A 26487-nucleotide genomic window follows, 5' to 3' on the forward strand; every position below is an offset into this window, starting at 1 on the left:
GCCGCCTCTCGCTCACCGCTGCCGCTGCCGCGGAGCCGCACCGACTCGCCCGCGAAACTTTGTCCGAAGTCGACGGGCACGGACGTACGCCGCGTATTAATAGCCACCGTGAACGGTCACCGCAACCGAGGGCGGGCACACATGCCGCGAGTCGCACCACAACCGCGCGCCCAGACGCACGCATAACACGCGACTAACACGTAAAGCATAAATACACCGGCACGTAGACACGTACGAAGCAAAAGTGAAACTAAACACGTTATTCCAAATAGTCAAAAACGAACACCGAAAGTGAGAGGGACGTGCGTGCGACGACCGTAAATACGCGCTACGAAAAAAGTGCCGTCAGTGAAACTAGTGAAAAGTTTTTCGCCGCGCGCGGGGGAGCCACCCTCTGCGCCGGAAAAAAATCGGCCCCTCGCGTCCCTCGCCCGCCTGCCGCCGAACTTTTCATTCACCGGGGAAAAAAGTGTGGCAAGGCCGCCGTGACGTCACAGCGTCAAGTGGCCACGCGCGCGTTTCCTAGCAACGAATCTCGTTACCTCATCTTCATAAAGTTTAGCTCGTGTGTAGAGAAGAGCGGGTGAAAAATGGTACTTGTGAATGAAAATGTGGTATCGGCGCGATGGCTGTCGCCGGCGTGGAGGGAAGAGTGACATGTAGCGAAGGGTGCGAGCACAGTGAACTATATGTGTAGCACGCAGCGCGCACGGGTGTCGAGGATGCACCTGACGGGCGCGAGCAGCGGCGCCGTGTCGCCCGACACCAGTTCTACATTGCTGCATGAGACGTACACGAAGATGACGTCAGACATCCTCGCAGAACGAACTCTTGGGGACTTCCTGTCCGAACACCCAGGGGAGTTGGTTCGGACAGGCAGTCCTCACTTCGTGTGTACGGTGTTACCGCCTCACTGGCGGTCGAATAAGACGTTACCGGTGGCGTTCAAAGTGGTGGCACTAGGCGACGTTGGGGACGGCACTCTGGTAACAGTTAGGGCTGGCAACGACGAGAACTGCTGCGCGGAGCTGAGGAACAGCTCAGCAGTGATGAAGAACCAAGTGGCAAAGTTCAACGACTTGAGATTTGTCGGCCGCAGCGGGCGCGGTGAGTGATGAAGGTGCAGTTATGTCATACACAATGAGTTTTATTTATTGATCTGAAAGAAAACACATATAAATTTTATACTATTTCAATAGTTATTACAACATATCTTATGTAAAAATCTTATTCATTATGTTTTAATTTATTTAAAATATATATTCTAATACATATTTTAACTCGTATAATACGAGTAGAGGAATATTTCAAAGAAAATCAACTAAAGAATTCTTAAAACATATTAACACATATTTGACATTATTTTCTACTACCAGTATCTGTTAAATTTGTTATTAGCCGGTACCAGTATATACTTTAGATATAGAGTTAGCCTACTTATCATTACATAATAATTAAAGCAAACAATATTTTATTCTATTAATATGTTGACAGTATATTGGTCTAATTTTGATCAAAGAAATAACAAGGAATAAAATGCACTTAGCACGATACAAAATAAAATACAATTTATTAACAAATCTTCATCTTTATATTCTTTCTTTATATATACATTTAAATACATTAAAAAAATTACGGTGATCACTAAAATAACTTGCATAAGTATTTAGAATGAAAAAAATCTATTAAAGGTAAATACTTAACAAAGTTTTAAGTTAGCGAACTTTGTGACATTGAAAAGCGTTAGAAACTTTTTCGGAACAACTTAAGAAGTTACGTGAATGTCAAATAATAGGGCGGCAGACTTGGGCGGCCATTTCCGCCCAACGATACGCCGCCCGCCCTTTCTTTAAGAAAGTAAACTTTTTACAAATACGAAATAGGAAGTGATTTGTGAGAAATTGTGTAAAACGTTCGGAACACTGTTTATATTCAGTCATCTGTTATCATTTTCCATCATGTGGGCTATATATTTGTTTCATTTCTGGTTGCTTCGAAAAATGTATTCGTTAGGAGTTGAGACATATTTTATAAATGAGAGCATTTTTTTTTTAATTTGGACTGTTTAGTATGTTAGACTAAAAACGGCTCACTTCTCTGTAATTTCGTAATATGTGTCTCTTATAGCGTCTATTCTCGTCTTTAAGCATGATAAGTGGTGAAAATAATATATTTTACATATTAAATAATTAATTTGTACATAAATAATTTGTTTGTGTTTGTATGTATAAATTGAACAGGCTCTTGCTCGATATCAAATTGTAAAACTTTTTTAAACCTTTTTTAGTATATCCATTATTTTTTAAAATTAGAAGACTATTTATATTTATTGTATTTCGTTGTAAAATATTAAATTATAAAATACATCGATTACCTACATCTTCAAAGAAAATTATTTATATTAAAATTTAATAATTTATTACAATTTATAATACATAGGTTAAGTAGTATATTATCTATTTAAACAATCTATAAAATACATTAATATTACAGTCAATTATTAATTCCTATAGATATAAGTAGGTAAACAAAATTATGTTCATTTTGTTTTGATCATTAATTTAGTCATATTATTTTTTTATAACTTAGATATAAATATATAACTTTCGTTATCTTACCATGTAATATATATTGGTGTCTGTCGACGACACACATATTCTGTTGAAAATATTATATTTTTTTAATTTTATCGAACATGAGATAAAGAGAGAGTTTTACTTTCCCTTCAGCTTATCAAAGTTTATCTCATTTTCGAGAAAATTTTCTAATTTTGTTTTTTAATAGAATACATTTGTCATCGACACCAATAAATATAACATTGACTTGAAGAAAATACGAAAACAATGAAATATAGCGTCATTAGTTACATTGCAATTATAATTTATTCCAAAAACAAATAATTGTTGTTTTTCCTATTCTAATATAGGTAGGCAAAAGTTTCTAGACTAAACAGACCAAAATTTAGTGGAGTTCTATTTTGCTAACTTTTATTTTAATAAGGTTCTCAAGAGTGTTATGGTTCCGGTTCTAAAAACAAAAGAGTACTCTATGTATTCGAAATATAAATAGAAAATTATGTCTCGCCAAACTAAATTACGTTATTCAAAATGCGTTAGTTCCAAATTAAAATATTTAAACATTGTTATCTCAAACATTATTTACTCATTCTATAACATGGGAAAGGGTTCGATAATGTTAACATAGTCATCATTATAATACCTTAAGTAACCCTTACTACACGCATGCATCTTTTCTCATAAGAGTAACTATTTTACAGTGTAGGGGTTACATGGCAGTTTTCAATATCATTGTCCGTTGATTTTAATAATTTTACTGCTTACAAGGAAATTTACATGTAAATAAATTATATTTATTTATTCCTTGTGAGAGTCTGGAGTCTTAACTAGGTCAAAACCTGTATTTCTTTTAATGTACTAGTATTAGACGGCTTAGTTTTTTCTACTAATGCTGTTGTTGATACTAGGTATACTTTTTAAATATTATAGCAGTTATTGCTTTTTATAATTTGTCATTTTTTAATCCAATAAATGACAAAGAACTGTACAGAAGTTTATTTCCTAACAGATACCATTTTTACACTTATATTATTGCTGACAGAGTCTGTTTCTTTTATTATGACTCAAATGTAATTTTAGGATCAATATAATTATCAAACGATTAGCTTATTTAATTGTAATGAACCAAAACATATAATTTTTTCATAAAGTTATGGATTATATTCAACGCAAACAAATAATGAAATCCTTCACTTTATGACATTAGCATAGATTAAGGTTTATTAACACTGCTTATAAACTTCAAAATCCAGAAGTCGCTTTTGTCCGACTCCAAATAGCAATTTAAACATATCAAACTTACAAGTAGTAAAAATACTGGTGTCTATACATCATATTATTGATTAAAACGAAGATACGATGGCGACGTTGAATTCAAATACTCTCATTTAAAAGGGGGCATATAAAGTTTTGCATTCATAACAACACTGACAAACAGTGCCTCTGTCTACCGCATTGAAGATTTGTAGCTAATTAAATAATATTTGTTTGGATATACTATAGTTGTACAAACTTTAAACTTTCATTTGATTCTGTCTTTCTTTTCCATTTATTTTCGAAAAAAACTAAACGGGACGGGGAAATACTTTCTAATATAGAAATTCTTCTAAAATATCTTGGTCTGTCTAGCTGTAGTTAGTTCTATACTAGAACGTGGCTCCTACCAGATTTGGTTGGGCAGGGTGAGAACCACAAGCAGTGAAGATGAGTGTTGACGGACGTTGGCAAAGGGCCCTAAACCTACACCCGGCCACAAATACCGGAACTGCTCGGAGATTCCATCGCTGCCACATGTTGAATCCATGGAATGTTAAGTTCGACTCTTCTATTCTAAAAATTACTTTGTATTCTTAATTAATACAAAAAGTTCATCGCACGGGTGTACAGTATACCTATGTGGCATCATATCTGCACGTATTAAAGAAACATATTTTTTTATATTAGAAACATCTCTCAAAACCCGTTAATTATTTTCTGGGATTATCTCGCACAAACACACAGACAAACCGACAAATATGTTAATAATTTTATTCTATTTCGTTGACAAAGTTTCTAATATTAGTTTAGATAGGTACTTTTAAATTTTTTTTTATTGCAATATTTTCCTCAGACATCTTACATGTACAGACAGCTATTAGTTATAATTTTATTACATATATTAATATCTTACATTAGCTAATATTGTAACTAACAACCAAAGCATTACCGATATTACTAAACGTAAAAAATACGTCTCGAGCAAACCGCGGCCGGAAGTTCCGTTGCGCTTTTAATCTGGCGTTATTTAAACCGTGCAAATGAAAAGTTAGCGTCTGAGACTTGAAGAAGGCGCCGCCTTCCGACCACGGCAGCCAATGGAAAAGTCGGGAAATAACGTCTTCGTGGGAGGCGGGGCCGCGCAGCCTGCGGTCTCAGTTGAATAAAAATTCGCCTTTGAAGCATTCTTTATTTGAATATATTGCGGTCGGGCGAGATGTCCGTGGTGTTTTAATTACGGCCCGTTTATTGGCTCAGGCTGCAGATCCAGTTCTTGGTATACTTTATATTGCTTCCGGAATGTTTCAGTAATAATAAAAATATATTTTCGACTGTTATTCTCTAGAATAGTCATAGGTAATTATATTGTCAGTCGTGGTAAACGCAATACCTAACATTATCACATTTCGATGAGACTCTTTCAATCGAACGTGGTGGTGCTACTATTGTTACTAGGATTACTTTTGGTGTTGTTTAGATGTAGCCATTACGGGAGAGTGAGCCGAAAGTATAGATAGGCAAATATACTTAATTATTTTTGGTGTAAGTCAGATTCGAACTCACGACCTTTAAGGTCTAAGTCGCGGTAGTAACAATAACAGTCTACAGGCCACATCATATTATAATAAAAATATACATTTATAAATTAGTAATTTCTTGAACAAATATAACAATTACGTACTAATAAGGAGATTGATAATAACATAATGAAAACCAATAATCAACTGGATCTAATCACATTACAGAAACTATCAATTACACTACTGAATTGCAGCTATAATTAGCTTATTGTAGATCTACTTAAAACACAGTTGTCCTAATATAAGATAATTTGATGTTAATATTACTGTAAGTTTATTTTAAAAGTATATCTAAATACCTAAAGACAAAATTTCGCTGATTTTTTATCCTCAGTAACGAGAATAAAGATAAAAGATTTTTTTTTTGTTCTTTATCATCTACTTACTCCTCCTAGCTATATAGTATAGATTATAGAGTCTATCGTATTTCATACTATATTTTTAGTAGGGAAAAGTCTGGTATATAATGTAACTACCTTAAATTTTAGCCTACTACATCCTACAATATTTATTTCCCTACACGACATAAAAAGCAGCCTTAACTTTTCCTAATAGTGTACGGCAATTGCATTCAGTTTAAAAAAATATTGGTGATTAATGAAAAGTTATACGACGCGTGTATCTCAATATTACTCATAGAAAAAGGCATTTTCTTGTGACGTTACAAGGCTTAATTATTCATGTGAATATCCACGTTTACGCATAGACATATATTTGCTTGGAAAAGTCAAGAAAAATGAAAAAGTAACAGACAGTTAAATGGTCGAAACGTCGGCGAGGTCACACGCAAACATCGTGTGCGCGCGGCACGCTACCCGTCACCCATAACAAGCCCTTGTCAACCATAACGTGGCCACACGGTTAACCGTCGACCGACGACGCCCGGGTCGCCGGCCCGGTTAGCCGGGTAAGCGAGGTTAGCCACGATGGAAAACTACTATTTCATTTACGGTTACCGTTTCGGGTGGCGCTAAATAAGCGAAACCCACAAGTTGCGTAACAACCGTCTGCGTTTTCATACACTTCATTAGATAGTGCTGTGGCCTTTTGTCGGTTTGGCACTGACGCTATTGTTTTTAACTAATATGTCAACGGTTTGCGGTTTACTCCAGCATTTTATTCTGTTTCTGTCCATAGAAACTTTTACTGAAGTAGACATTTTATAAAATCGTCTACCTGAGTCCATCTATTTCTGCCGTCAATCACCTTCCTTTGCAAGATGTTTCGGTTGAAGAGTATAATGCAATAAAATTACACCGTACAGATATATGATACCTCAGTCTTCCTCAAAGAAAACGCAAGACTGGTAACACGGACGTCACATGCCAACATTCATGTAAATTAGTGACAGTGACCACTTACCATCAAGTGGACCGTCAGATATTTTACCTTAGAATTAAATAAAAAATGTGATGTCTATAATAAGGAACTAATAAAGATATATATCTACCGTAATTTACTAACAATATTTATAAGTTGTTTACTAACACAGTATGGGCGAAAATCCGAAAAAAATGAATAAATAAATACTGCTGTTGATATATATAGGCGATGGTTAATACTTAGCATGAAGTATGGCATGAGCCACTGCAATTGCTATTCCAAATAATAAAAAAAAAGTTGTAGTCTTCATTATAACAAGCAAACATTACGGCAAAACATAGTTGAGACAGAGATACTAACATATAGAAGTACATACCAGACCACATCACAGGCAATAGAACACCTTACATCTGTATATTAATTCAGTCAATTAGCGCTCAGGGCATTAGCACGTCGTTACCTCGACATCGCGTACTAATCGCAGCGATTGCTGACAAGGCGACGACTGTATTTGACACCTGTCAAATTGGATTGCATCCAGCTATTAAGGGAATGTCGTCTACGAGTTCTCGCGCTGTTAGGATGTAGTGGATATGGCGCTTTCAATATGATATATTTTTGTAATAATTAAAATTAAACCTATTTTCAAAACCACAATATTTGTTTTAGTACATTAGTATTAAAAAAAATTATACATATATTAGTATTACAATATTTTAAAAAATATTGTAATACTAATGTATAATTTTTAATTATTGTACATTTTTATTAAAATTACTAATTTAATACTTTGTATTAAAAATACTATTGATTGTAGTGTTGAGACATTGTAAATTATGTAAACGGTATATTTAACATGACAAAATTATTTTATTAACTCTTTATTTATATATATTATTATAACGGTGAATATCCTATGTAATGTATCTAATTATATTAGGAATTTTTGCTAAGTGAACAATTAATGTTTTTGTTTTAAAACAAAGAATTTTCACTAATATTGATAATTTTGATTCCATGTCATAAAAATCTAAAATGATAGCTATATTGTAGGACATTTAAAAAAATGTAACTTAAGGTCACTTTTGAATGTCAAAGAATATACCGATTAAAAATATCTGTTATTTTTTTCTTTTAACATTAAATATTGCACGTATGAGACGTTGGTATGTATAAGACGTTGGTATGTATAAGTCATAAGTATAAAATGATAATTCATGAGTATAAAAATGTGGAGCGTAACAGCGTAATGCAATATCAATAGACCGGAAATAGTTTCAAGAATCGACAGATGTCTTGATACGGGTTTTGAATTTGAATTTTCGATTCGATACGACGTTCTAGACCCCAGGAATGATGCTAACTGAAAAGACACACAGAATAAAAAAATATTTTGGGCTTATCCATATTTGATATTGCTCTACACAATAGAAATTGAGATGTGTAGTGAAGTGGAACGAGCACTAGACTGCAGTATATAAACCTATTTCTATTACATCAATTAATGGAATAGAGAGACTAAACAGTTTGCTGTTATGCAAAGCGTTACATTACCAACTATACTGTACTCTTATTGACGTTCTATATTTAGAATTTCAAAATGAATATTTTTAGATCTATTAAACCATATTCCTCTTTATGTTAATTTTTGCAGAGTCACCAGCTACACCAGCTTGTATATGTGTACATTTTAGTACTTTATTAACGTATAACATTAGCCATTCCATTCATTATATACATTAGCGATATTTATTTTGATGATAAGGCTTAAAAACTATTTCAAGAGAAAACAAATAAGATAAATCTGTTTTCCTAACTCCAAAACAATGTGTTTGCATAATCACATGAAAAATCACATGGGCAGTCTAGCCACCAGTGGAGGATAATAGGATAAACATAAAGTCAGGTCAGTTAGCCCATCGTGGGGAATTCAGGAAAGACTAACAGACCTGAGGATTTCTAATGTGTATTACTAATAATCCCTTCTTACTTGGGTAAATATGGTTCACAGCTTCAGTTCTATTGTAGGTACGTAATGTTCCGTCTTGAGATTTTTGTAAGTCCATAAAAAAAATCTTGTTTATCGTGTAATAGTCTACGAAGCTATCAAAGCGTTCACGTCATTCATTTGCCTTGTCACGGTGAGTGCGGAAATTGTGAGCTCATAAAAACGTATCGTGAGCCGGGGGCATTAAGTAGGGGTTATTTATTTAGGCGCGGAGCTCCATGAGCCGCGGCGCGCCGCGACTGGCACCAAATCAGTACATCACTCACCTTTGACTCACCTTATTCCAAAACTGAGTTTTTAATCAGTTTTAAATTTGTTCAACCTATACCAAAAACCTACCATACCTATATAATCTATTTTGTTTTTAAGTGGAATATGACAATCTAACAGCTCTCTTGACGGAGGTATTAAATATTTTGTAACCAATATTTTATTTTAATTTGTTCATGTAACCGACTACTTTATATTCAACATATAAGATGACTTTTATAAAAACTCACGAGAGTTGTAGTTGTATCTTATTTATTTTTGGTAAAAAGTAGAAAAATCTTCAAAAGAGAATCGACTACCTAAGGCGAGCGTGTTCCTGTGGGATTTACATCCCATGGAAATGCTTTCGCAGTCTAGTGGAGCCCAGACGCAGAATGAATTTGGTATTATTTTTTATATACAAAACAGATCAGGACAAAAATTAAAAATCCCTTGTCTAGATATTTTTTTCTCAATTTGAATTAAAATATTAATATTGTACTAAATTACATTATTAATGATTTAGAATTTCGAATATACCAATTGATTTATTTGCAATTAGTTTCATAAGTTTTAATCAGTCGCCATTTATAATAAAAACTTGTACATGTACATATTTATTCTAAACAAAGAAAGCAATATTATCCCTGCAATCGTTGACAATTTTATAAAATTGTCAACAATTGTATAAAATTTTAAAAAATAATTTAGCACATTAATCAAACATTGTACAAGTTGAGTAATGATTATCTGAGTGACATGAAGTGAACCCCAAAAGCGAAAACAAGTGTGAACGCTGTAAGCGCTTCTCCGGCCACGTTAATAAACTCGGATAGGCCACAACAAGCCGGCCGCGTGTTCGCCCTCCATTTTTAACGAGCCTCACCGCCGGGCCCAAAGTAGCCTATACATGAAATCACGTATGAATGAGACCTTTTTTCAGTTTTTTCGCGTGTAGCCAGCGTCCAGGCCCCATTAAAGCTTACATGTCACTCTCCCGACTCCCCGTTGGTGTGGGCGAGGGGGACGCTGGAAAAATCGCGAAATCGGTATTGGCTGCAACCCACAGCGAGTGGTCGGCAAAGCTCTCTACAATACAGCTTTGACGGACGGTCATTTAATATTAACTGTGGTTTTTCCGCAGATGGAAATGTTTTTTTTTTATTGGCGTTACGCTGTGATGAAGTGGTCGCTCTCGTTGTTTGTGACGCGCTCTGATATGTTGCGGGTTGGGATGCTCTTTTATGCTCTCCACATTTGAATGAGATTGTTTCATTTCGAGTACTTGTTTTCATGCCAGTTAACAAACAATCGTTTTATGCTTTTGTAATATTGCAACAGTAATTAATATCCCATCGAAAAAGGAAGGTATAGTTTTATTTTAATTTGGACGTACTTATATCGAACTGGCGAGGGAGGAAATGAAATATCAATTTTCATAGACAATTATTTCTGTCGCGTTGGTGAATAGATTGTATACCGCGGACCAGAACAAATTTCATTGGACACCCAAATTGAAAACAAACCGGGCAATAAATTTTTAACTTTTCGAACAAGCGATCAAAATCAAACTACAAAAAACGCAGCTGAAAAGTGTTGCGACCACAGAACGAATTTATAGCTTACGTTCACTTTAAGTGAAAAGTTTGTGCAAATATTTTTGGATTTCATTAATAATTCTGCATTCATGTTTTCACAAACGGTCTCGAGTTAAGATGAATTACAATTTTGAGAACAATACCGTAGAGTCGTATATCCTTACAGTAAATAAGCAAGACGAACTGTCTCTGTATGTTTTATTAAAAAAAAAGTTCTTAAAGACTAAAAGCTCCTTCGACGTTTCGACTAGGTTACACTAGCTATGGTTAAGATGCGATTAACTGTATTAACTAAATGTATGCATTTGCGTTCCCCGTACCTTAAATTAGAAGATTGTACATTTAACATTATAGGACATAGTTACAATTGTTTACATGTTGAAGGTAACGACTGTAGCTGCCCTCAGATAGAATTTGTTTCTCACTATAAGTACCTTGGTCTTATAATTGACCAGAGCATATCATGGCGATTACATGTAAATAATGTTAATAAAGCCTGCTAGTGCAGCTTTAGATATTAGATCTTTCAAGCAAAAAGTACTAAACAGTTTATATTAAAAATTAAAACACTCATAAAGCATATCCTAGACTAATGCATATGCAAATTTACGCAAGCAGAGGACACAATTAGTAAGTTTGTTAAATTATTGTAATTGTTGCAGGAAAATCATTTACGTTGACGATAACAATATCGACGACACCGCCGCAGGTCACCACGTACAACAAGGCCATCAAGGTGACGGTAGATGGACCCCGGGAACCACGCTCCAAGACCAGTTAGTATTGCTGCTCTATTTTATCTTAATATTAATATAAGTACATCAAAAATCTTATGAGTTTCTTGGACTAGCAAGCAAATTTACTATAGTGTTCTGGCGTATTTACAAAATTAAAATAATTGATTGATATTTATAAAATGAGTTTATAAATAATCTAGATTCCCGATATTGACCGTACAAATAAAATTATAAATTATGCCTATAATCATTATTTTATATGTAATTTGTTTCGTCTCTTGCATGTTAGAAATGACAAAATGTGTGAAACCAACAATAATGACTTAAAAAAACACATTCACATTGCATGTGTTACACCACCACATTTTAGTAATAAATATTAATTTCATTTCTATTGACGACTTATAACCAACGGTTGTTACTTTAAATATGTAGATTTATATTTTTGTTTAACTGTCGAGTGAATGAAATGCTTGCCAACAGCGTTTCTTTAAAAAAAAAATTTTGAGAGATGGCGGGCAATTGGCACAGCCCGTACCACGTTAGATTCAAATATACCCAACAAAATGTGGACATGTCAAGTTTGCTATATGCACTATAGCGTTGATTAGTTGATATCAATTAACAACGCCATAAAATATTTACTATTTTGTAATAATTGTCGCCATAGCTTATTATTATGAAATTTAAATAAATTAATTTTTATATTGGTACTATATATAAGATAAGAGAGAGCTAGTAGATTAATGTAACATTAGTTTAATGTAATAAAGAGGAAAGATATGTTTTGTTTTATAATGTATAGACCAAAAGAAATACTTAGTCAATTAAAAAACCCTTCACCTAAAGAAAAATGTAGATTTCTTTAGGACAAGCTTTGTTGATTTCTTTAAACAGCTGGACTATAGTTTATTAAATTTACACTCGTGGTTGTACGAGTACGAATAGACTCGCCCTGGGTGGCTGTAGCGCAGTCAATAAAGTAGGAAATCTCCTAATACAAAAAATATCTAATTTATCTAGTTCAGCAACTTACCTGAATGAAGTTCATGTGGTGATTCTCAAATATCATTCTCTAAACGTTTATTTAAAAAAACAATCAACTGTTTTAGAGATAATTTCAATTATACATATATTTTTTAATAGTTCAGCCTATTTGATTTATATTATTTGTTTCGAAAATCTATCTATGAAATTAGATAAATAACATGTATAATTTTTATGATCAGGAAATGTATACTTCAATTCAAAATTTGTTTATAACTAATATATTTCTGTGTTAGTAATAATTTACGTAACACTAACAACATCAAAGGTCGAATTTCAAAACACTCCAAAACACAAACAAGTGTAACCACAAAACATTGAAAACAACCGCCCTAATGAAGGTAATTTATTAATAATTTGCCAGCAGGTTGTTAGTAGAATTTACCTTTTCAAATGCGCATCGCGTGAATTTAACAATAAGATACGGGATGTCCTCTAATGTTTAAAGAATAAACTATATTATATTAAACTTAATTACTTAAATTAAAAAACATAAAACGGTGTGTAAAAGTGTATGAGCACAAAATCTTATTTAGACTGTATATAGTAGACATATTGTAAAATATAATGGGTAATATATGTATGTATGCAGAAAAAATAAGGGAATCCACGGTACAGAAAAAAATATTATAAACAAGACTATATTAACAAAAATATAAATATTTAAATATAGGAAGTATCGTGCCAGCGGAAGTCCTTACATCCGGGCTACTGTCGGATGTAAGATCCTCTACATTTATTTTTAATATTATGTTTTACTTCTAATCAATGCCAGCCTAAATGCGCGAGATCTGTAGCAATTATTTTTAAAAGTCTTGGTTTTGTGATCTTATGAGATATTAAATAATAAAAACTCAAAATAATAATGTTAAATTAACTTTTGGAATTTATAGAAGAAAAGAAATATTCTATAGATGGACTAAGCTGCTAGCATTATGACCTCCTTTGAAATATACTATAAGTTATTTATATAAATATTTATTTGTTTAATTTAACCGAATTCAAAACACTGAAAACAATTTATTGTAATATAAATCTTTTTTTGGTGGGTACGTAATATTAAATTATTCACATACATATTGCTAATGCTACAATCTCTTGTACCAAGCACTCTAATATTCGATCACGTGGAAGCGTTCAGATTTCCATGTTAACACGCCTCGGAACTTACTAGAATTAAATAATTTATCGCACAGTATAGAGGCTGGAGGCATAATAAATCAATATGCAGGGCACATGCACACACGCGGTGAGGGGTTACGTCCCACCCCGCGCCCTTTGGCCCTTTCTTGACTAATTAATTAAACAACCGATTCATTACAGCAGCCTCCTTTGTGCCCTCACATTCGTCTAGCGAGCTAGTGTACAGACAGCAGAACAATTCTAAAATAAAATTAATTCATAAAAATTCTTTATGTACATTTAAATTTATTTATTGTAATATATCTATGCTAATAAAATCATAATATTGATTAATTATGAACACGCCAAAATCCGCTTCAAAACAACACATCTTAACACAGCTATAGAAAGGTGGGTGACGACTAGGTATAGTAGTTAGTCCCTTTTATATATATCTACATAATATAATTAATAAAATATCATATGTCAGATAATTCTATATATTGGTAAAAAATCATTAAAATTAATTCTGAATAAATATTATAGAAAAATCCGCTGAAATCCAGAACTTTCGTCCTTTAGATTACATTTTCATGTGAGATAATTTTATTTATTAAAATTTTTTTTATTATATTTATGATTATATTATAGTAGTAATGCGTAATTATTGTGTGTTAAATTATTATTTTGCGAAAATTCGTTTTGCGTAATTGGCAGAAAATAAATATTGAATATAATATAATAGTTATACTTAACTTATTGTTAACCTTCTAAAACTATATTTAAATAATAATTTATATATCGGTACAGCAACATCTTCATTCTATTTCGTATTCATTATACCTTATTAAAAATGAATCCATTGGATAACGACTGAATAGCGGACGCTACTCAACCCTTTATCGCCGGCAGGGGTCTGAAAGGCCGGCACTATCCCGCCGCGCTCGCAATTATTTTAATTTCTCCACGTGAAGGATTGATCGAGCATTAGGTGTGATTTGGAGGAGCGTCGAGAGAGACGCTTGTCCTGTCATTTGTTACCGTCAGTGTCCTCTTAACTATTTAAATTGCGTTGTTAATCGATAGACTTGGTGGCTTAGTCGAAATATTGTTATATAGGTACGTTTGTATCACTTTAAACGGCGTCATTGGTCAAGGCGGGGAATATGCACAGCATGTCAACTCAAGGAATGCAATTGTTTCTTTACAGAAGGTATTTTTTTATAATAAAAAAAAATTGGATAAAATATATGACAACATTTTTAAATATATATTGTTTTCTGGTGTCTGTTCTCGCCTGAAATTGTTGATGGGATAGGCAGAAAGATTCATTCTAGTGGCATTGGTTTACGTCCTTACTGGTATAAGTCGTCTCATGTGAACTCTTAGATCTAGAGATATTTACCTCATGTACCATGAAGCAATATATGGCGATCAATTTACAACCAAGGCTTCCATAATAAATATCTGCAATTTTGCACGAGTACTTAAGATTTTTTGTTATAATGTGCGCTAAAGATTTGACACTAAGACATATCTATTCTTTTGGTTTATTATTAAATTATTATAAAATTAACAATATTTTGTCTCATATTTAAGACATTCTTATCTTTTATCCTACACTAATCGGAACAGATACTACATAATAAAATACTAGCTGTCTCGCTACCTGAGCCTTCATGCTTAACATCTCCAAATAAATTCTTTATCTATAGATTCTTACACTTAAAAAAATGAAACAATTAAAAACAATTCAGTATAATAAACAATGCAATACTTTAATTTGACTTTTTATGTATATTATTATTATCTATTTTAATGAAAGCTGAATAATAGGATAACATAGTAAGCACGGATGTTACCCCCTACACCTTACACCTATTTTTACACTCCGGGTGGGTGGCTGGTTTTACAGCCGCGCTGCGCAGTAGCCGCCTACGATTTATTAATCGCCGGACTATTAACGATGTTTTTCTTAAGGCAGCAATAGTCGGCTATTTTGGGTATGACGGGGCAGACCACCCGCGGGCGGCGCTATTGCAGTTTACGGGTTAACTTTTGTTTACTTCACACGACTACATATGAAAACATACGTTTCAATATTTTATTAGTACTTTACTATTTGAATGCAGTAAAGTTAAGTATCTAGTAAATATTTTTCAACTAACATCAAAAAGGAAGATATTTTTGATTTAGTTGTATTCATAGCATAATAATTATAGTAATCTACAATGTCATTTGAAGACTGAGGGTAGAACATCTTTCAATATTATATGTGTCTGTAATAGATCAACATGAATAAAGATATTTTGTTTTTCGTTTTTATAGATAGAGCTATTATCCACGTCCAACGGCTTTTTTTCTTTGGAAAGAAATATTAATTTTGACATTATTCTATAGTTACTGATACAATATTATCTTACGTATGTGCTGATAGCAAATAGTAGAGTAACAGTAGAATATGAGTAGTCCGAGTTTTAATTAAATTCTCAATTTAAATGCATTATTGTAATTAAACAAGATGAAACTAATTTAAATTGGCTCTTAATACTATGCTTATAATCAGAAAAGCTGGGATAACTAGTAGAAATACTTGGCATAATAAATCTAACTAGACCGGACACCACCCCTGTGTAATCCTTTAATCAGGTCCACAGTAGCCCTTGCCGCACCCTATTTTTCCCTCCCATCTCCCCCCTTCCACCCACGACCCCTCGAACGGTGCAAATGACAGTTTCTAATTCCAACTTGCCATGAAAGTGTGTAATTGTTGCGCTGTTGATTTATATACTGGAACCTTTGCACGGGAATTGAGCATGTGTGCCCCATGTCGTAGGTGAACGATAAATGCGATTCCATGCGACATAAATTTACTTAGACACTTATATGTTTACGTATTTCTCAGTAGAAATCATCGTGGCCTATTATAGCATATTACCTCGACTTACATCCAAAAGGTCGTGAGTTCAAATCTGGCAGATACTGATTAAAAAAATATGTGTGATAATTAATATTTCTGACAAAGTCAGTCCGGTAAAGGAATACTATTAACAATAACAAAAATTAATACGAGAGGGGGCGATAAAGTTTAGTTGTTTACCACGTTAGATTTAAATATGTCCAGCGTTATGTCAAGCGTTTCCGTGAATCAATAATATTGAGTACACTAATTATATTTGTGACGACGAAGGACACAAGTCTTTAATCTCTAATATAGTATTTATTTAGTTCTGCAGTCCCAAATGTTTATAGTGCCCATTTAATTGCTTTAATAATTTTTTAAAACTTTCTTCTTAAAATTACTTTTTTTTAATTTTCTACTAAATAAATAAAACGTTTATAAATTACATGCTGTATCACTCGTCTTCGTCCTTCTTGTGTGTCATGTCAATCCTAGTAACACGGTCTATGTTTACATTAAATTTCATTAGGATCTATTTATCCATGTAGTTATAAAAAGTGTCAAACAGGCTGACAGATAAATTCAATCTTTTTTGGACATAATATTAAAGCAATTGTTTTCACGTTAAACACGTATAACTTGATGGAATAAATCAATGCGACGAAATAATTTATATTCCATAAACAACCCTCCTGTGTCTTCTGTTTTCTCTCGTGAACAGAATTGAATTATGTCGCGTGTGTTCCAATAAACAAAATATTTATGGTATTATTTTTATATCGGTTTTAATTAACTTGTACGTTATGTTATAAATGCGATATTTGTTTATTACACAACTAACGATGTGTGGATGTTGATGATATTGTATCACCGGGATAGCTGAAAATATCTGGCTTAGTTCTGAAAAATATGAAGGATTATTTATTTATTAAATCTTTTATGTACAAATACACAAATATAGATGCATATGGTGGACTTAACACCATGAGGCATTTTCTCCCAGTCAACCATTGGGCAAACAGAGATCTATGTGGGCAGTGCATTAAATAATTAATAATAATAATAACAAAGATTATAAACTAGTCCATAATTATATATAATACATAATATTGAAATAAATAATTACACATATACTCAATATTTATAAATATGAAAAATATATTCGTACATATACATACATAGACATACAATTAAATATATACCTATACAAATCAACAGTGAATGTTTAGATGCGTAAGTAAGAAAATTTTTATTTAACTGATTAGACTGATTTAGGGATAGATATTGGCGTAATTTAGATTTAAATATGAATTTGGTAGTGCTGGATTTTATGTCAAGGGGTAAATCATTCCAGGATTATTATTTATAGGTTAGTAATTAAGCATAACACATTTACATCTATACCGAGTACTTAAAGTGTTCCGTCCTCTATACCTGCTAGAAAACTTATTTCATATCTTAAACAAATATACTTACAATTAAAATCGTATTAGGTATATGTATATTGCTAAAGCAGAAATTAAGTGGAATCGTTTAAATTTAGAGGGAAGTTGTTTTTTAAACTCAAAATAAATGAGGTTCTATTATCGTAATTTATGAAAGTTATTACTTATGTTTTGAACCGTCAACATACAATTAACTAACCCATTGATGTAACATTGCCTAGACATAGGCAATTTAATTAGTGACGTCAGTTGTAAAGCAACACGATTCGGAAGTGCTGAGTTGTGAATGGGAATAGAGAATTAGTGCGCATTCATTTATTAGATAAATTTTAGCAGTATACATGTTACTGATTCATTGAAATCAACCAATAATTATGTGCATTTCCAACTCCCATTGAAAAGAGTAGGGTTTCAAATCATTCTATTCTTTTGTGAGTATGTTGTGCTACAAAACTAAACTGATTTAATTTAACGTGTTTGTGTTTAATAGTTTTTTAAATATTATTTTCATTTAAATGCTAACATGTAAACTTAATGAAGTTTGTTGCTCTTTCACGCAAAAACTACTGAACGGATTTTGCTTAATTTAGATTAGATTTAGATTAAACTTATACATCAGAATAACACATAGGCTATAATTTTAAAAGATATTACGTAAATTGGGCGAAATATAATAATATATAAAATAAATATCCTGTAACTGTGTGTCCTCAATAATCTCGGGTTAGTAATTAATATTTATAAAGTTTATTTTTGGAAGATAAAAATTATGTTCTTTTAAAATGTGTATCGTATTAAACATAAAAAAATATGCAATCTTACCAGACTACAGAAAACTAAAATGAAAGTAAAAGTTCCACTACCGGTCACTAAGTAGGTACCTACCACACTACCTGCTATTAATTTAGCACGAAAGATTTTTTTTTTATTTTCTAGTTTGAAATAGGTATACGATACATTTATTTTGTTCATTTGAATGCTCGATAATTTTATCCTACATTCTAACACCAATGCTGCTGTCAAATCGGTTCCTAGCTTCAAGTAAGTGCAAGACGTTTAATTTATTACAGTACAGAAAATCCCTCTAGAGGTACGTATATCTCCCAGATAGATGTACAGTTGCTATTGAGGGTGTCACAAGAGTCAATGAATTATCGAGTATCAGACAAATCGGGGGAAGGAGGGTTGAACTTCCTAAGAGAATTTTGTTCAATGACATGATATGTCCAGAAATAAGTATCAATGCTATTTGGTCGTTGTTTTTTTAATTTTAAATATAATGTTACAACATTTGTTTAAAAGGGCAACATGAAAGTTTCTTCCTCATTCTTCTTGTGATGAAACAGATACTCGAATTGGTGGTAGATTAAAAAATATATATGGCTATTAAAAAGTGTTTAAATTTAAGTATATTCGAATAAACAATTGTTAGATTTCGGCAATAAGGCCGCTCTATTGTAATTATAGATGTGTTCTGTAATATATCGTTTATCTCTTTGTTTTACTGTAGGTATATTACTTAAGAAGAAAGAAAAATAAATTTATTTGGCGCATACAAAACATTCATATCAAAAACATATACCTACTCTATTTATTGGATATTTATTCAAGTAATTTTATCACAGTAACTATATCGTTTATATAGTCTGTACTTAATTACTTACTTATTTATATTATATTATTATATGTATAGAAGCTATTATTTTTTTTTATATAGTTTGAATGGCAGACATACTGACGGAACGCCTGGTAACCATCATCCCCAACCGACATCCCGTTATAATGTGTCACCTTACTAAAATCATTTACTCTAATCCTGTATTTTCACTACCTAATCTGACCCTACAACCGAAATACAATTTAAAGCAAGCTGCTTGGCTGCTGTAATAGAATAAGAATGCTGCTGTAATAAGAATAAGGTACCTACACAAACTACTTCTCACAATCTAGCTCTGGTGGCTAGTACCTAAATTGCTGCAGAACTGTCGTAAGTAATCGATTATGTTTGTGATATATATTATACTCTATAATACCTACGCGTAACTTACATTCTTGACGTAAGATATATCTATCTAACACACGACTTCACTTCTACATATAGATCTGGTCAACTAGTTATAGATATAAATATTATTATAAGAGTGCTACTGGTGAAGAGCAGCCAATATCGTACTGATGTAGTGTTGTCTCTATTAGGGCAACAACAGCAGTTCCACTTCGCGTTTGGGCAGCGGCCGTTCCCGTTCCCGCCGGATCCTCTCGGCGGGTTCCGTATGCCGCCCATCACTACGTGTCAAAGTGAGTATACCCAGTTGCATTTAGATATCCTACTGAAAATGGGTTATAATTCTGTCGCATAAGTACTTTTATAAGATATTACGAAATGGCAAAGATTTATCACATATAGTAGTTATATAATAATAATAATAATAGCTATTTTGGAATGTCACTTTTTTATATAATTTTTTTAATTTACTACGTCAACGACAGTTTCAGTTGAGAATATTTGACATTTCAGTTTATTTGTGACTATGCATGTTTGTTATTAAAATTTTGGAAAACAAACGGTTATCATTTCTATTTCATAAAATTTCTGTAAAAACACTTAACTTACCTATAGTATATCTAGTCGCTGTTGCTGATATGCTGGTAACATTGTTTCATGGTCTTACATTTATTTATTATGTATATTAAGCTCCTGGCTAAAACCGCAAAGTTATCATAGTATTGAAGACTTGTTTACAATAATACAGTAAATACACATATATATAATAATATCATAAATCATGTTTAACTTATAAACAGTTTGTACATTCATAATGTACATAACGTGCTTATACTTATATAACTTAGTATATAAGTAATATTAGCGGTTCTAAATAAATAGCAAATGTGTATTAGTATTTGTATTAACAGACTAATTTTATTGTGTGTACCGTGAATCATTAATGAATATTCATCAAGGAATAATTTCGCAAGTCCACAGTCATAGTAGTGATTTACTTTATGTTCATTCACTGTACACACAATATTAGTACTACCCACAATAAGTTGATATTATTGGTAGTAATGTGTACGTTGGAAAAAACACTAATTTTGGATTTAACATTTTTTGTCATAATGATATATGTGTGTGTATATATACACTAGTATACATAATACTATATATATGGTACACTAGTAATTACTAAGTTGATTCACGAATTTAAGAAAATATATATAAATGTCATTGGGAGAATTGCCATCTAAGACACAGGCACGGCCTAGTTTAGATGCCAGTGGCACTAATAAATTTAAACCAATGATTTATCTTACATAATATTCTAACATAATAATTATAGCTAATCTCGTTTCACGTACTTGTATAGGATTGTGTCTATTGTAGTCTTGGGATAGATACAATAATACTTTATAGTAATGTCCGCTAAGTATCATTTTTACATCCACCTTTTATAAAACAAGTTTTTGTACTATTTACTTGTCTTTGTGCTAACTGATGAATTCTCCATAGTCTTGTGTTGTGAAGTATAGTGAAAACCTTGTAAAGTATAGATACATATTGCGTAAATAAATTCTATATAACATCCGTTTAAAAACCACCTATGATAACTCAATATTAACATTCGCTGCAGGTGCCCACATAAAAAGCCTATGTAACGTGAATTCGTGTTAATATTGTAAATAAGTAGGTACTTAGTCAACTATTGCGTTCTGAATCATGAGTAGTATTATATTAAAATGCACTTGTTCATTACCAACTACACATATGTATATAGTTTTAAATAAAAGTGTATTTTTATTTTTATTTTACAAATGTAAGAATGTTATGTGATGCAAATTTTTGTGATATTAATAATAAATAAATAAAAATAAATAAAATTTAACTTTATGTATATCAAATGTTTTAAAACATAAAATTGAATTTATTAATAACACAACAGTAATATTTAATATATTAATGATAAAAATCAGCATCATACAATGATCTAAAAATGAAGACAACCAAACCAAACAGCAGTTGAAAAGCGAACGATTCACCAAATCACGCGGCAGATACGCTAAACTACGTTCACTAGAGCGCGGATTCAATCAAGTTAGCAAAAAGACTATCGAACTGAAAGCTGACTGTGGGCACAAACGAACAAGTATCCACAGAGCCCGGTAAAATCCACGGCTACCCCAAAACAACCCGTGCGGCTCAAAACGAAAAAAGAATCACAAATCGACGCAGCAAACGCGCAGATAGCGTATAAAAACCCGACTGCGCCGATCGCCGGCCAAAAACGGAACCGTGATACCGAAAAATAAAAGCCCGTAATACTCTGAAAAAATAGAGAGCACGCAAAGCATGAACGGCTATCGACGCGTTTTGTTCACTCATTGTATTTTTATACTTGTGTTGTTTGTTTATAGAACTTTAATAACTTAGATTTTACATTTTCTCCTTTCTATTTGAAAAGAGAAAATTTAATACGATGTAATGATACCACTACCTATATTATTTTACGGTCCGAATGAAGAATAATAATTGCGAATTTTGTCTTTTTTATCATTATTAATGTACATCAAATTAATAATTACAAATGAATAAGAACATTTTTATTTTCTTGAAAATCTTAATTAAGTATTTTTATTAGAAATTAATCTAAAACAAGACTATAACGAAATGTTTGGAACAATGTGATTTTCATTTTTAAATTTGGTAGTAAGTACTTAATGTTGGACATATAAATATTCTTATGTTCATTATATTTACATTTACATAAAAATGTGAAGAGGGCAAAAATACCTACTACATACATAAAAACGCGATAAGAACACTACTCGTATTATTTTTCGCATATTATAATTAAGCAATTCTATAAGACAAAATTTATTAAAATCTATTGATCTTTTTCTACAACAATTAAAATAAAATATGGATATATATATACCAAACATTGTCGTCCCTTATTACGCAGACATATAATCCTGTAATAAACTAAAATTTATTATAAACTAAAATATATCTAGTCCTGTTATCTATGTGCACACTCTCGACTGATTTTGTTGGACGATTTTCTCCTGATCTTCATTAAAATGAAACAAGATACTAGTCTACATTTAAGATGTCTAGAGTTTATAGCACTGATATTTTCGTTTGCAATTTTATAGATCACATAAAATGTGCTAGAGAACTACTGCCAAAGTTTGCAGAAGTGGTAGAAAGTATCTTATTTAGGAGACTATTTAAATTAATAGTTCCGTTTTGGTTTATATTACTTTGATATGATGTTTATTTGGTAAAGTTTAAGTAGTTTTATATTTAAGAAAAAAAATTACATCGTAATATAAAAAAAATAAGAATACATATAAAAATACTTTTTAATTTTTTTTTAACTGTAGGAAAAATGTTTCTATCTTTTGTTATTGACTCCATAACACTCTATTTGTCGATAACAAATCTTCTGATAACAACCTCAGCAGTCTAGTAATTCAGCACACCACGTTACTTCCAAGAGTCTCGAGTTCGATTCCTCGCATTATGTAAACATTTGTATTCACGAGTATTATATTTTTTGCTCAGAATGCATTGTTTATGTGTTGTAAACACATAAACTAGAAACAAACAAGAAAGATATATATTTAAATATTTCTATTAGTTGTCAAGTACCCATAACACAAACTCTGATTAGCTTGGCACTAGGTGATACTGTGTGAACTGTCTATAGTTATTCTTATTGTTAACCTTTTTATTTGTATAGATATGAGCCAATTTGGGCTTAGTTCGAGCAACTCGCATTGGGGATACGGTGGTGCGGGTGCATACCCAGCGTACCTGCCGTCTTGTGCCGCGCCAGCAGCCACGCAGTTCAACCCTCCCGCCCTTGGATTTGCGGGGTCCGTACCCGACCAGACGCCTTCGCAGGATTTCTCTGCTAATAATACGGGTAAGAAATATACAGCATTAGAATATAATACAAAATTATTTATCCAAATAAACACAATTAGTGAGTATGAGTCAGTTTTTTAAAACATGGTAATATTTTAATACAAAATGAATGTTTATGTATGTTTTGTTATAAAGAAAGTAAAAACAATACTTAACCATTTTAAATAAATGTTACACCTCTTGAAAGTGATATAATTTATAAAAAAAAGTTGCTCTTTAGTACTATACTGTTATTATCAAGTGTGTATACTTAAAATGTATAAATTAAATTGAAAAAATAACCATACATCTTATATGAAATATGATACATTTGCAACTGCAAAACTTGCAGAGCAGCAGCATCTTGAGAGTAGATAACTACCTCAGAAACATATTTTAGTTTTGTTAAACTAAAGTCCAGTCTGTTGATATCTTATAATATTAAAGGTATGATCTGATTAGATTTATATCTCTTAACTACAAATGTATCTTTAAATAACACACATGTACTCAAACTAGTATGAAACTAAACACGTGCTACATTAACAAGATTTCTGTTATTTTGGAAAGTTATTAAAACAGTGATCGATTTATGGTAGGAGATTTATAACTATAACTCATTAAACCAGTAGGGTGAAATTAAATCCACCAACATGTTTTACGATCAACATCCTCCTTAAAATGGCGTGGATGGCGTGGATGGCGGAGACGCGCATCGGACATTAAACTGGCTCTCATTATAATTTACAACGGTTCGGATGCGACCGATCCGGCGATGAATTTATTGCCGATGCGTGCCCGCCGCTTGCCATGAAAAATATAGCTCCGTATTAAACTAGCCGTACCCGCGTTTATCAATAACTGTTATTTTTAGTATACCTTCATGATTGTCATCACAAATAGGGTTTCATTTATGTAATTGGAATGGCAAACAGACTGACGGTACTGCTATATATGAACAGCACTGCAGACATCACATTATTATGTGACATCGGTCTTACCATTCATGCGCTACCTCATTTCGAACTCATTATCCTATAATTTCCGGCTTTTTGCATCCCATAACTGAAACTTATAGTGTAGAGCAAACTGCTTGGCGAATGAAATAGTTGAGACTAAGGTACCCATTACTACCCTTGCAGACTTTACAGTCTACTTCTGATCTTTCCACTGTTATAACTGTGCTGTGAGTAGTTACTAGCTGTCACGTTATTTGAAGCTAACATGTTAAATAGCTCACTATATCTTATATATTGGCTCATATTCATTCCATCTAGCACTTATCCATAAATATAAAATGATAATGTTTTTTGGTATCGACAAGTATCTATACGAATTTAGGGATCTAAATTTATATTGTAAACCACTAGGCCCCGAAGTTCTTAACTAAAATATTTAATAAATATATATTTACTTATTTCATATATTTATTTGTTTTATTTTGAGCAGTTCTACCGGATACGACTGGTGTGGACTTAGACCAACAGCTGTCAGGACTGGTCGGATCCTCGCCCTCACATCACGGAAGTCTTCTACCACGGTACAACAACAACGCGGACTATAGTCTCTCAACAGGTCCTCGATCATTAAGCGATAACAGTTCCCAACCAGAATCACCAGTACAAGATGATTTACTCACCTCTAACACTACAACAAATATAGGACATAATCATACAAATAGTTCAAATTTTACATCCCTAATGGGATCTCAGAACTCGTCGTACGGTAGTAGTAATTGCAACAATTCGTTGTATCCAGTCCTCCCCGCAAGTTTGTTGTACAGTCAATTGTATACAGCTGCGAACCAAACGCACAACTTTCATCCACTGCATTCAAACTCCATACATTCGACGCAGAATCATCATAATGAATTGCAGACGATGATGGATCAAATATCATCGACCACAAGTAATCATAGACAACACGCGAACCATGGACAAGGTGATTTGTTATTAGGAGCGGGGAACTCGTGTGCCGCGGCGGCGGCAAGAGGAGAGGACGGTAGAGTCAATAATCTTGGACAACGGGGAAACCCACAGCCTGATAGTAACACTGTATGGAGACCATACTAAAATCAATGTGACACTTCTTTCTTTGCAATGTGATATAGTCAAGGTTAGTTTCAAATTCTTTACCTCATTACTAGAATATTGCTAGTGCTTAGAGGGATAATTGACGGAAAATTATTGTACATTGTAAATTAGGTAATTGTGAAAAAGAAAGAAGTTGTCAATATAGAGTAAGTCTTAAAACGATAGTGCAACGAAATAGCTGATATCTACGATATCACTGTAAGTATATGTAATATACTATAAGATACGTTTATTAGGCAATTCTTGCTAAGAATTTCATTTCTTGAATCTCCTTCAATTTTTAATTTATATTTTTAATTTCACTTATCTATAGAATTATAATTATTTCAGAATATAATGTCTTTCAGAGTAGAAATTCATATGGTACATCCATACGAATTTCTGCGATCCACTCTGATGTACTGATATGATTTTGTGATAATTATTAACTGAGGTAATTTTGCATGTATTTTGCTTAATTTTATATTAGCTATTTTACCCACTTTAGCCTCTTTGAAGATGAAGGTAAATAAATAGGAAACATATTTTAAGAAAGGTCTTACATATGAATGTGGATGGATTATAAGGGCGAAAAAGAGATGGATGGACTGTGTAAAAGATGATATGGTAAGAAAGGAAGTAAACAACGCGATGACTGCG

The 26487-nt window shown here is 32.5% G+C and overlaps 1 protein-coding gene across 1 annotated transcript; it reads left to right on the forward strand.

The window, feature by feature from the left end:
* Positions 1 to 347: 347 nt before the first annotated feature.
* Positions 348 to 26094, forward strand: LOC131847185 (runt-related transcription factor 3). Its single transcript, XM_059196667.1, has 5 exons — positions 348 to 1107; positions 11254 to 11367; positions 20026 to 20142; positions 23589 to 23774; positions 25205 to 26094. Exons 1-5 carry the CDS (start codon positions 690 to 692, stop codon positions 25825 to 25827), a joined length of 1458 nt encoding a protein of 485 aa, XP_059052650.1. The 5' UTR covers positions 348 to 689; the 3' UTR covers positions 25828 to 26094.
* Positions 26095 to 26487: the final 393 nt, after the last annotated feature.

The sequence above is a fragment of the Achroia grisella genome, unplaced genomic scaffold (assembly GCF_030625045.1).
Source record: "Achroia grisella isolate CSIRO2021 unplaced genomic scaffold, CSIRO_AGI_Agris_v1 utg516, whole genome shotgun sequence".
Classification (NCBI taxonomy): domain Eukaryota; kingdom Metazoa; phylum Arthropoda; class Insecta; order Lepidoptera; family Pyralidae; genus Achroia; species Achroia grisella.